The sequence below is a fragment of the Syngnathus acus genome, chromosome 9 (genome assembly GCF_901709675.1).
Source record: "Syngnathus acus chromosome 9, fSynAcu1.2, whole genome shotgun sequence".
NCBI classification, from domain to species: domain Eukaryota; kingdom Metazoa; phylum Chordata; class Actinopteri; order Syngnathiformes; family Syngnathidae; genus Syngnathus; species Syngnathus acus.
In genome coordinates this window covers 3,474,589-3,487,615 of record NC_051094.1, presented here as the reverse complement: position 1 = coordinate 3,487,615, position 13,027 = coordinate 3,474,589, and the positions used below count along the sequence as shown (strand labels likewise).

Genomic DNA, 13,027 nt, shown 5'->3' with positions numbered 1-13,027 from the left:
GCAGTTCACTCGTTGACTCGGAAGTCCGGATTCGTTCCCTCACTGATCCGTTCTCGCGATGAACTGGAAATGCAAATCACTCACAAATTGCTTAGTTCTGTGTGTTATTGAAGTTAAAAAAAAAAAAAAAAAAAAAAAACGGATCAGTGTGTGTGTGTGGGGGGGGACGATTCGTTGAACGATTCGTTTGAACGAATCTTTTGAGTGAACCGATTCTAAAGATTCAGTTCACTTAAAAGAACTGGAATGCACATCACTACCCTCTTCTCTGCGCTTCTTCGATTTCTGCTCGCGCATGCTCAGTGAGTGCCAGCGGGGTGCGCGCGCCCACACGCAGAGCCGGATAATCACGTGTGTTCATAAACAAATTATCCATAAGGAACAATAATTGTCTTTGTTCACATTTTGGGTCTTCATGTGCATGTGTAACTGTTTATTTCAAATTTGCCTTTGTTGTTCGTGTTCTATTGATGTGCACGGTACTTTTATGTTAGGGTTAACAGTTGTGGAAAAAAAGGTCATGGTCATTTTTTACATTAAAAAAAAAGCCTTACTTTACATCCCAGCAGTCTTTTGGGCGCTTGGCAGGGGCCGGCAAACAACCTTTTACATTCACACTCAATCCACATGGGCACATGGAGAACATTTATTAACAAAAACATCACAAATTTAAAAGATTCACAGGTTACAATACGTGAAATCAACTTTCTCACAATTGAGATCATAAATAAGGTCAATAGCAACACAGTGCAGACACATAATTAAAAGTTGAATTATATAAAGAATGTTTTGTCAGCAACTCAATGAGCAGGGGAAACGCCACAATTAGCATAAAGTTGCTAAAATGTGTAGCTTATCCACTGTGTTGTAACGCTAATATTCTAAGTCAGCAGCCGAGGTGTCTTTGAAATGCAGCCAGCGCATTTTGAAAATGAAAACAAAAAATAACAGCTGACCTTAGTTTTAGCTCAGAGGCATGGCACAGGCTAGCTAACCAGCAGCTAGCATGTAGTTGCTCCCACAGTATACAAAAGGAGACTAGAAATATCTTACAAAGAGATGGAAAAAGATGCAGTTAGTTCGTTCCACGCTAGTGGAAAAAGTAACTTTGGTGGTTTCCTCGCAGACATAGAGGATATATATTTTTTTCATTTCCAGACGCCATCTTGGATCTTTTTGGTTATGCTCGATTTAGCAGCGTGGATCTGCAAAGACAGAAAGAAAAATCCATCAATAAACATTTCTGCCATCTAATTTCCAGATGTTTGTGTACATTGTGACCAGGAGTGCTGGTGGGAATGACCTGAGCGACTTCCATCTGTCTTTGTCCATGTTGTTGTCGGGACCTTCGCTCTCGTACGATGCCAGACACAACGCTGCAAAGAACAAGAAGACATTGTCAAAAAAATTGTCAACATTTTTTTTCAGCAACTTCATGAGCGGGAGAAAACGCCACAATAACAATTTGCGTAAAGTTGCTAAAGCATGTAGCTTATCCAATATGTATGTTGTAACTTTTCCCGCTATTTAGTTTTTTGCTTTGTAGGTTTTTCCACCTCAAACAATATTTTTTCCCCCCTTTGGATTGCATCACAGAAAGCTAATATTTGAAGAGGGGTGTGGAAACTTTTCATGCATGCGTGCGTGCGTACCGTCTTCGGTGTAGACGGGCGCGGTGAGCAGATAGTGCAGAACCTTGCGCTCCTTGTCAAAGGGACACTGCACAGCTTTCCAGCTCATGAACTCGCTCACCTGCTTGGCCAGCTCCCACCATTTCTACAAATCACAAAAGCAGCAACACATTCCAACTTGTTGCTCATCATTTGCCAGGTCAATGACAACTTTTCTCACTCGTACATTTTCCTCAAAAAGATTACACTGTCTGATTTTTGCATCACCCCATTAGCAAATTAAGGAAGAGACAAAGCATGAAAGCAAAAAAAAAAAAAAAAGTCCAAAGGAGTAGAAAAAGAGTAACGCCACTACTTCACTTTTCTAGAAAGAGAAATTGACATTTTTCACCTGGAAGTTGATATGTCCGTTGTGCAGCCGGTTGGCGCAGCTTTCGTTGAGGAAGTAGATGTCCTTGATGAGCAGGCTGAAGAACGGGATGACAATCTAGAATGCGCACAAAAGCGTCACGATTGCATCTTTCTGGCGCACTGCTTTTTTGCCATATGTGGTCTTCACCTTCTCCCTGCTGCTGTTGGCCGTGATGGACCTCTGGGTGGCGCCGCGCAGCGCCGTCCTGTAGTTGTAGAAGTTGCCGGAAGGATCCATCTGGCGCTGCGGAGACACATTACAAATACACAGTCAAGACAAAAGTATTGGAACACGGCCCAGTAGCGAGAATGAAAAGAGCGCACCTCCAGGATGTCAAACTTGGCTGTCTTCACTTTGCTCCACGTCTTCTTCAGGCGGGACACGGGACTCATATTCATCCCGGCTAGAATGGAAAAAAACCAAGAGTGTAACAAACACATGGACTGATCCCACTGCGAGCGCAACAACGCACCATTTTGTCTGCCTCTGTTCCCACCTTTATAGTGTACAAAAAAAATCAACCGATTAATGGATTCTTGGTTTTGAAATATGGATGATTTTAAAATGTGCTTCAAAAGGGGGCACGTTTAAATGACTATTGTAAATGACTGGACTTTCTTCATGAGTTCAATTCACTTACTGAAAAATTCAAATATGCCCGCATCAAAATCTCAAACAAGTTGCTCAAGTCTGAGCAAAAGTGATGAAAGTTCAGCGCTTTCGGGTTCCCAGGAGACATTTTGTTTGTGTCTCGCTCACCCGGTCACCAACGGGCTCCGAAAGCCCCCACCCAAAAAGGAAAACATCCTGACCCTTTCTTCCGTGTGGTCGGACTTTCTTGACCGAAGTGTTGACCATCTGCTTTGATTGTTTGCGCACCCCCACCCCACGCTATGTAGCACAGGCTGGCCAGATGCTCCTCCAGACATCCCCCCCTCCCTAAAACCAGGACCACCCTTAAAACAAACCAAAGTTGGCACCAAGTGTGTAATTCTCGCTTTTGTGAGTTTTTCAACATTTTAAATTCCAAATGGTGGCGTGCGCCTCGGTGAAGGGCATGTGGGACTATTCTTTTTTTTTTTTGCTTGTTTTAAGCAAAATTCGAAAGCGAGGGTGGGTGCGCTAACCTTCCGGATGAGGACAGGGCTGCGTGGCCGACGAGTAACTTACAAATGATGGCCATGAGGGAGTTGAAGTTGCCAATGTTGAAGCATTCGCGTGCGACATCGATGAAGAATTCCACCACCTGCGCTCGCTGTTTCTTCTTTATGGGCTGTCAAGAAGATGACACAAAAGAGCTGCCATTTAAGTGAGTGAAAAGTCCGATTTAAAAGTACCTAGTCCTTTGGTTACTTAGCGATGCAAAGGACTCTTAGCTCAAAAGCTAACATCTCAAAGCTAATGTTAAGCATTCAATGGAAGCGGTTAAGTGCTTCAGCAGCTCGTCCCTCACCCTGCAGATCTCGGTGGCCACCAGGTAGCTGAGCCTGTTGAACCAGTCCACATAGGCCTCCAGGTTGGCCGCCGCTTTGTGCTCGCTAAAGAGGCTCTGCATCCAAAACAACAAAACATGTTTCTTAGCTCGAGAGTGTGCTCATGAGGAGTCTTCTCAATTGAATTGAACACATTCCTTTGGCTTGACACTAATCACCTCTTGTAGGGGCCCCTATGCGCCTTGGGGAAATGTGTGTGTGTGTGGGGGGGTGTACCCTCCACCTTTTGTGGGTGCGAGGCAGGTTGGCCTCAGGCACAATGACACCCTCGCCTCCCCACTCATTACCTTGCATCCCAAATCAACCTGTTGCCTAGCAACCTGAAAGCCTGACCGGCGAGCGCACCCCCACCCGCCCGGCGGCGACTGTGGTTGCCTAGCGATGCCCATCTCGTCCAAGATCCCGTCGGGATTTGAAGGAATTGACCGAGCAAGAGTGCTTTTGTCTTCTTCTATTTTGACGAGCTCGACGGCGTATATTTCCTTTGTCTGATGGTGTGTCAAGATCCCGGCAATGTGAAGCCGAGATTCCAAATGGGTCCGCATCCCGAAAAGTGCGTCAAACGGCGCCGCAACATTGCATAATGGATCTGTGAATTTATTCAGGGACATTTTTCTTTCCCTCTTTACCTTGCCGTTGTCCACCGGAGCTTTCTGGACGAATGCCTGGACAAACTCCTCGGGGCCAATGTAGCTGAGTCTCTCCTGAGAAAAGGAAGAACAATATCCTAAATCCTTCAATAAAACCAAACCAAGTGGAAGATCTTCAAACCAGAATCTTTGAAACAACAACGGATACCACAGTTTGCCCGATAGGCGAAGCCACGCTTTGCTCCAGGAGTAATTAACTAAACCAAAACAACTTCCTATCCACTGATCCGTCTTCGCTTTTGGTTCTCACCAGTTCTATGTGGGTCAGCTGCTGGGCCAGGGTGAAGGGGTCGTTGCAGATGGACATGATGTCCCTGTGAATGGCGGCCTGGGGTTTAGCCTTGAGGATGCCGAGACGCTCGGCCGCCGCCGCGTTGATCTTGACCAGCGCTTCCTCGTATTGGCTGAGAACCGCCAGCCTCCGGATCAAGCCTTGGCTCAGCTGACTTGTCGCCTTCCTGTAAATCTGTAAAAGGGGAAACAAATCGGGTCAGTCCAGTGCTTGCCCGTGCCCCACCTTGGTCTTCAAGATGGCGAAACAGATTTGTTTTCATTTCATTTTTTGGAAATGTGCCGACCGTGGCCAGTTCTCCCCTTTTGGCCCGCTCTGCCGCGGCTCACTAGAGAACTTATGCAAGCTCTTGATCGCTAGCGACTCTCCAAATTTGGCCAAAGAGCCTCCGGCGGCCTGGACTCCGAAGAGGCCAAGATTAGATAATCGTTCTCGCACTGACACACTGAACTCGGTTACATAAGGGGGGGGTGGCTAAAAAAAGGGTAGGGACGCACATGTGTTTGCCTCTGTGGATTTCTCACCACCACATCCTGTTGGAGGCTTTCAAAATCTGCAAAAACAGGCTCCACCATGGAGAAACGGCCGCAGCTTTTTTTTGCCCAGGGTGTGAACGAGTGTTGACACTTAGATCCAATCAGGCGCGGCGAGACAGGATTCCATTGCTGAGAGACAAAACAATCCTCGACTTGGAGTTGACCTCCGCTCCAAACACCCCAAATTAACTTCAAATACAAGTTGTACTATTCTATGAAAAGGGAAATTCCCCAACCAAAAAAGTCACTCAATTACAAAATTAAGATCATACTGTTCAAAGGACAAGTATCTATATATCAAAATGTATTTTTTTGATGTTGTAAAATCACCATTTTAGTGCTTTATTTTCATTGAGGAAAACACATTAGGGGAACCAGCGGGAGTATTTCAAGATTAGAACTTTTTCTTTTCCCATCTAAATCCAATCAATGGGTCTTATTAGCATGCTTGTCGGTCCACGAAAAAAACGTTTTGTCAAAGCACCAAAATAAACAAGAGCTTTTGCGCATCACGGCTGACGCTCGACTGCTGCGCCTCTGAGATGGACAAAATGTTCCCAGTCGTAGACAACAACAAGCACAAACGTGATGAGCAGCATTTGCTCCAGGCCAACGTTGAACTTTTGGGAGGACTGCATGGAAGGGCGCACTTAATTTATGCAGATTCAAAAGTCTGGTTGTCTCTCTGTCTGTCTGTTTTTCTTTCTTTCTTTCTTGGCGTCTCAGGGAATGCGAGTCCTTCTCATGATGTCGCTGTTAATGTGTCACGTATCGATTTTGAGATTAAAGACAAATGACACGAAATCTGCACGGCAAACAATGGGAGAGGGCGAGTTGGGGGGTGGGGCAGGGAGGGGGTTGTCTCCCAAATGACAGATGGATGTTTACCTTCCCCATCTGCTCTGCTCAAGCTCCTGCTGCTTCATTCATTGTTAGCATCCGACACCCCCAAATCACATGCAATAAACAAACGGTTCCCATGATTGAAAAACAGCAGCCACGCACCAGCATGTCATGCTAACTAGCAGCACAACGCTAACAGGTGACTAACTGCTGCTCCAATGCCGAAGCTAGGGACTTTGCTATATGTCTGAACCATATGAATACATTAGGCACGCGGGCTAGCTTAGCATTCGCATCATTTTTTTTTTTCATGTCCCACCTCATCTCCAGTGGAGAGCCGATGCGTCAGCTCCTTCAAGCCACGCATTGTCCGCTCATCCCGGAAGTCGTAAGGGAAAGTTTCCGTCCACTCCGTTAACAGCTGCAGGATCTTTGGAGCGATCTTTCGGAGTCGTATCTGGAACGATCGGCGAGTGTCAGATTTGCTAAAGGGGAATGGGACGACTTCGAGATCCGGCAGCCACCTTATCGGCTTGGGGGTCGCCGAGTCGTTGCTGTTCCACGCACAGGTGGCACACTTTGGACATGAGCTCATACGGGTGGATGAAGAGGCGAAAGCTCAGCAGGAATGTGAAGATGTACGTCCTCTGTGGAGAGAGGCAAAAAAAAATCATCTTAGAAACTGGGAAATTGCAAACAGGGAAAATGTTTGACGGACCCCGCGAATGGCTTGGAAATGGCCTCCTAAAACCAAACACTTGCTGACTGTCCGATTTCAGGAGTGGCTTCTTGGGACTTTTTGGTGGGCCAATTTTTGATGGACGTAATCAACCAAACAGGTTTCGTGTGCTGAATTTGCCCCAAAACCTCATGGTCCAATCATACTCACATCCGGATAATAGTCAACAGTGGGGAGCAGATGCCGTATGAGGGCGTCCAAGGATCCGGACTCCAGGTTGTTGTCATGGTCGGAGAGTCCAGAATAGGCCTCCTCCTGGGCCTGGTAAAAGTTTTTTTTGTAGCCTCCGGCGCTGTGCGGTGTCTGAGGCATGCTCTTGTTGTCCTGCAAAAGCAAAACAAGCGGGTCAGGACCGCAGACGCTGACGGTTAGAATAACTGTTTCTAGACGTTTTCAAGACGACGGTCTTTTGGCTTTTGCTTTGTTTGGACGTGAGGAAGAAAAGCACGGTCTGCGAGAGCAGGAATGCTGCACCGGATTAGAGATGACCGCTATTTCGCCTCGCAGCTGGCCCGCCAAAATTGAACCCTGCGCGACCTTGCCGAAAACCGCGAGAAGCTAAATCAGAACCGGGCGATGCCCCGAAAAAGACAAAAACAGATGAGGGGACGGAAGTGGGAAGAAAAACAACTCAAAGTAAACAACTAGAACCCATAAACGCTCGTTGTGTAAAGTTTGGAAGCTTCAGGAAAATTGACTTAAAAGATAAAGAATTCAATGTTTTAAATTTGCTCCAAAAACATTTGGTATTTGTTTTTGCGTAACACCGATAGCTAACAATGCAAGCAGAAAACACTTCTCACTTTCACATTTTGTCGAGAACATTGAAGCAAATTCTGAAATCATCGTTGTAAACAGCCCATCGAATGAATTACTGGCGGGAAAAAGTAAAAATACTTTCACATGGCAGACACGATTCCGACATTCTTGCGTTTAATGTACGGCAATTTAAAAACACAATTAGCTATATATCTAGCTAGCACTTAAGAATCAAATAACCTGCTCTCTTATTCTTTGTTATGCTTTATACAGCAACAAAAAAACATGTCCGTGATCTGACTATGCTAAAGGCTTGAGTGTCAACAAAGATGGACTTTTGTGTTCTGTTTGTGTGAGCGTGACCACCACATGGTGTGGCAGATGTTCCCGCTGCCTCGCTCTCTTTTCTCATGGAAATGTCCTGCACTTGAGTTCATGAATGGGCTAGCCGAGACGCACGTGGACTTCATCTGAGGGCCCGTATGTGAAACCAAAGATGTGTGGGGGGGGGGGCAAGAGTGCTTATGTGTAAGGTGTTTGTTTCAGTTCAGTCCTTGGTGTTTTAAAGCAAAAAAATATTTTCAAGAGTAGAATTCTCCAAGTGAAATCTAGAAGAACCCTGAGATGTCCAAAGTGAGCCGAAAATGGCCGTTTCAAAGCTAATGATCAGACTTTTGGAAGACGCCTTGCTGAGACATTTTTGTGTGCCTCAGGTCATGATAGACACTCCGACCAAATGTCACGCTGCCAAATGAAATTGGCTCCAGGAGATTAATTTTTCTGGAGCCAAATGTTTCTAGGATGAGCTATCGGGTGTTACATTGTTCGCCACTTGTTTGATCAAGCCGAGTGGAACGAGCCAAAAGGGAGTGTCATCTGTGACATCGCCCTGGACGACGCCTGAGGACGGATGATGTCATGTGGAGATGAAAGTGCTCTTCGGACACACGACGCCGCCTTCTCGGATCAGATCAGGGGTCCAACATTGATCAAATGGATCATAGAGTGAAGCTCAATAGTGCCGAGTGACGACTGTAACACTAGTTTTGTACAATGTTTGGTTTTTGGGGGGCATACCCTGATGGACAAAAGCATTATTTTTCACACGTTGTCGTTAATTTAGCTTGCAAGCTAGCAGAGTGAAACAAACCCACAAGATAGCGGGGTCTTTGTTTACATTGTGAGTGTTTAGCCATCTGGCTATACGTGAGGACAAATCTGATACTTTGAAAGATACATTCAGAAATAAAAATATTAATTTTCCAAACTCTGGAAATAAGTCAGAGCTAGGAAATGAAATGTGGCCAAATCAAGAGGACATGAGGGATTAACGATTAAATTGCAGGACACGGGGTGGGAATCCTCTTAGCCAGAAGGTGTGCAAATGTGTGCGTGTGGCTCCAAACATACTAGCATTGAAAACACACGGCCATTGATTCATATTATAGTACGAGTGTGAAATTTGTCATGTCAATCAAATCAAGTGAAGATTGTTAACTTGAGTGACTCTGACTAAAAAGTCACTTCATTAATAATCGACACTATTACTAATCCTATTTTTTTTCTACACCTGGTGTTTGAGACTAAGTATCATTTAATTATAGACTGCAACCTTATACATGCTATTTGTGTTAGTTTTATTTTTCAAATATTATACATTATATATATATATATTTTTATTTTTTTTTTTACTAAAAAAGTATTCCCTCGTCCATGCTGTTTTGTATTTCAATGTTGTTTTTTGAAATTGTGACTTTATTCCTATTTTTATCATAAACCCATTTGTTATTTGCTTATTTCTATTTTTACCCACTCCGGTACGTTCTATTTATTGCATATTTCAGTCCGCCCCCCCCCCCCCCCCCCAAAAAGTCTTTCACACGCATGCGCACACCCAGAATGTGTGTTCAATTTACCTGGACTTCAGGTGGGCCTGCGTCCTTTCCCCTTTCTCTACAGCTGTCTCAATACTTTTGTCCACGTCACGTCAACGGACTTTTGAGGCCAAAAAAAGGCAAATAGAAAGACAAAACGAAAAACTGCAACAACGAATCCAGATTGAGAGGAGTCAGTTGGGTGACGGCGAAATGGAAGCCGCGAGAAGGCGCGTCAATGATGCCTCTCGCTCGCACGTCTGTTTCTCCGTCTCGGTCCGAGGCTCTCGAACTCAGTGCGAGGCTGCGAGCTTTTAAGTGTAAGGCTGACAGCCAATCAGAAGAGAGGAGAAAAGAGAGAGCTACACCTCCTCTCTCCAATCGGTTCCTCTTTCTTTTTATTGTCTCGATTTCCCCCGGTTGGTTTTTCCACCACTCTCGCATCCACTTTTCTCTACCTAGTTTGTTTTCCTGAAATTAAATTTGAAAAGAATTAATGCTATAAAAGGAGTGCTTACATTTTTGCCTCGTTTTTGGCTTTTTTTTTTTTTTTTGGCTTTACCACCAGTATTGACAAAATGTTATGATTTATGACATTTCAAATGGGCCAAAAACAGATCTGAAATCCTAATTTGGATACATGTCATTCATTCATCCATTCAGTGAACATATTACATGAAGCGGGATTAAGCAGCATAGATTGAAGTTTCCCCATGAATCCGTTTTGGCGGAATGACCACGCAGGGTTGACCGCAGAAAAGCGCATGGGCAAGACCTAACAAATGAAATAGTCCTCCCGTCTGTTTGCCAGTCAATCGCAGGACACACAGAGACGAGGACAAAATCTTGAAAACCAGAAACGTCAAGTTTGCTATTTGGACATTGGTGGCCAGCACGAGTCCGCTTTGAAGCAAAATGACCACGTTTTTGAAATGGTATCAATGGAACTGGATGTATGTATGGAACTCAATGTATGGAACTGGTGACTTTAGAAAGCACCCGACCTGACCGCAACCGACGCTTCCGCGTTGGCACGATGGTGAGCTTTCCCCTTTGGTAAATAAGTGATGGTAAATAAGTGATGGAGTTCGCTGGACACCTCGGCGGCCCGCGCGCTACTGCTGGTCGCCCCGCTTTTGCACTTGCAGGCCTGCTCCCGGACCAGACAAGTGCGGAGCTCCAGCACCTGGATCTGAGGTGTAAATTTGATAGTCAAACCCGGTGCGGGTACTTGGCCATCCAAAGGCTACATGACTGAACGAATGACGGCCGTTACGTACCGGTGCCGGTTCCGAGCTTCTTGGCTTCAGACGCAATCATTAATACATCAGGACCAGATCCTTGAGAGAATCAAGGCATATACCAAGACTAGGGCCTCGACTGGAACGAAAGCCCAAAGCAGGACTAAGGCATAAAATAGGGCAGCAGCCTAGAGCGGAATCATAGCATATGACAGGACCAGGCCTCGAATGGGACCGGAGCCTCGAGCCAAATACAAAATTTGCAAGGGATACTCGGACAACGACAGACTCGGGACACGGGGACCAAGGGCATATAACGGGACTTGGTCTCAACGGGGACCAAAGTCGAGATCAGGACCTGTGGCTTGACCGTGACCAAGATTGGGACTGGTGCGTAATCAGGACAAAGCTGTAGAAAGGATGAAGGTCTGACGCTGCTTAGCTGCTGATTGACAGCAAGGGTGGGTGGGAGAATGTAGACCAAAGGGGGGTTCACAGGAGACCGGCTCCATGTGTGGTCAGGATCAATTTACAAGCAGAAAGAAACAGGCATGGGGCACAGCAGACATTCCAAACTTGTCGGAAGGGAGGATCGCCACAGTGACCCTCGGAAGGACACATTCCTTCCAGTGCGTGCTAGCGGGCCAAAGGGGGAGGGGCGTCTGGCTAAATCCCAGATAGGAAATGATTGAACGCTTACACCAGCCCCCAAACACGAGCTATGGCATAACCTCAGGCAATGGGCCACATGCTGCCTCATCAAGACTTGCCCGCACATAGCCTAGCGGTATGCTCGGGCTCATTCAAAAGTAGTCACACTTTTTTTCCAGATGTCTCAAACTATGATTTTTTTTTGGTGGGCGTGTGCAAAAGATCGAAAACTCCATCACTTTGTATCTGTTGCACATTTCCATCCCAACACAGACACACGCACGCATGCACAGTGTCCAGAACTGACATTCCCAGCTGGCTAAGTCTTTCCTCGTGCTTGAGTGTTTACGTGAAGCCACACACTGTCCTTCCTTGTTTCCACACAATCGGCTTGGCGCCGTTATATAACCTGTGCGTGTGGGCGTATTTGGGGGTGACACAACACATAAGAAAATATTTACACTCATACAAAAACAACCAAAGATTAAAAGCATTTTTAGGTGGAGTTTTGTTTGTGTTTAGAGGGCAAGAAGAATTGCTTTCCAAGGTATTTATTTCATGGGGCTCAAAATGAGACCCTCCTGGGGGAGATTGTATTTTTATTTTTTTTCAAGATCTAGGAACTCTAATCTTTCCAAGAAGTACCAGTTCCAAATGCTGCAGTAGCGGACTATTGTGTCCGTCCTGTGCTAATACAGTCTTGTGCTAATACAGTCAATTAAAAGCCAAAGGAATACTTTGCTAAGGGCGTAAAGTACTTTTGAAGGCTCTAAGAATCTTTGGGATTGGAAGGACCAAGTATTAAAAGTCCCACGAACTGGCGGTGGACCATATATTGAAATATTTTACCCTGATGATTAACTGACAGGTTCCAGACACAGCATTCGTACTACCTCTATGATTATCAACACATTGTTAATTTATGCTTTAACGCTTATCTTAAAATAGAGCAAATATCTGAGTGATGACTGATGATTTTTTTATTTAACTGTTGTCTGACTGGCGCACCATCCTTCATTTTCTGTCATCCCGTGACACATTTCCCCCATCATTTCATAATCCACAAACACACACACATGCACCCGACCACCCCCTACACACACACACACACAGCTGTAATCCAAAAACAGCACAGGCATAGCTGCTAATCCATCAGACATCATTGCAATCTGCTCGATTTGATGTGTGTGTGTGCGCGTGTGTCATTATGCAATGCCCAGCCGTTCCAATTCTATGTAAAGGCAACAGTATAAACAAAAACAACCAAAAGAGTGACATGTCAGCTCTTAATGTACATAACAGTTGACTCCTCTGCCTTTTTTTGGGGGCTTTTTCTTTGTTCCGTTTTACTACCAGTTTCATTTTTGCCTCTTTTAAAAATAGAGTCAAATGCAAACTACAAAAACGCACGGGCATGAGTGTCAAGCTGTCAAGCAGCATCCCATTTCCTCCTCCTGTTGCCAAGGCCACAACTTCAGCATCACCAAACAAAGTCCAACGCAAATCAGAAGGTGAGGAGTCCTTACCTCCCGCACAGGAAGTGCACATCCCAGGACTTCGGTCAGGAACCTAGCCATTGCGGAGTTTGAGAGCAAGACCAGCAAGAGCAATAATGCGATGATGATGGATGAAGAGCATCTGTCAAATCCTCCGCGGTGGTTGGGGGCGGGGCCATGGGCGACACACCCAGGTGGCAGATCTGTAAGATCCCGTCAAGCTTCCACACTCCAGGGGGCGCCACTGCGGCTAGATTCACTAGAATAGAAAAGTCAGTTAAAACCGAAAAAAACCGAAAGAATTACAGGAAATACTAGTAAATGTTGTTACGTAACTTATATTTTGGTTTTACACTACGTACATTTTGACAGACGTAAATAAATCAAATGGTTATTATTGTTTATAATTC

At 45.3% G+C, this 13,027-nt stretch overlaps 2 protein-coding genes across 3 annotated transcripts in view; one reads left to right on the top strand and one right to left on the bottom strand.

Annotated features, from left to right (window-relative positions):
* LOC119127193 overlaps nucleotides 1–13,027 on the top strand; it is a 665,522-nt gene that overhangs the window by 191,712 nt on the left and 460,783 nt on the right. The window lies entirely within an intron of this gene.
* rasgef1ba (RasGEF domain family, member 1Ba) lies at nucleotides 1,143–12,713 on the bottom strand. Of its 2 annotated transcripts, none has more exons than XM_037259068.1 (14): nucleotides 12,648–12,713; nucleotides 6,747–6,920; nucleotides 6,382–6,504; nucleotides 6,177–6,314; nucleotides 4,437–4,652; nucleotides 4,166–4,240; nucleotides 3,497–3,592; nucleotides 3,214–3,316; nucleotides 2,367–2,446; nucleotides 2,191–2,286; nucleotides 2,023–2,118; nucleotides 1,653–1,776; nucleotides 1,304–1,376; nucleotides 1,143–1,205 (listed from the first exon to the last, which is right to left on the bottom strand). In XM_037259068.1, the coding sequence occupies exons 1-14, from the start codon at nucleotides 12,696–12,698 to the stop codon at nucleotides 1,181–1,183; spliced, it is 1,470 nt and encodes a 489-aa protein (XP_037114963.1). In that variant the 5' UTR covers nucleotides 12,699–12,713; the 3' UTR covers nucleotides 1,143–1,180. The 2 variants fall into 2 exon arrangements, with proteins under 2 accessions (XP_037114963.1, XP_037114964.1); XM_037259069.1 differs by lacking the exon at nucleotides 12,648–12,713 and adding an exon at nucleotides 9,272–9,524.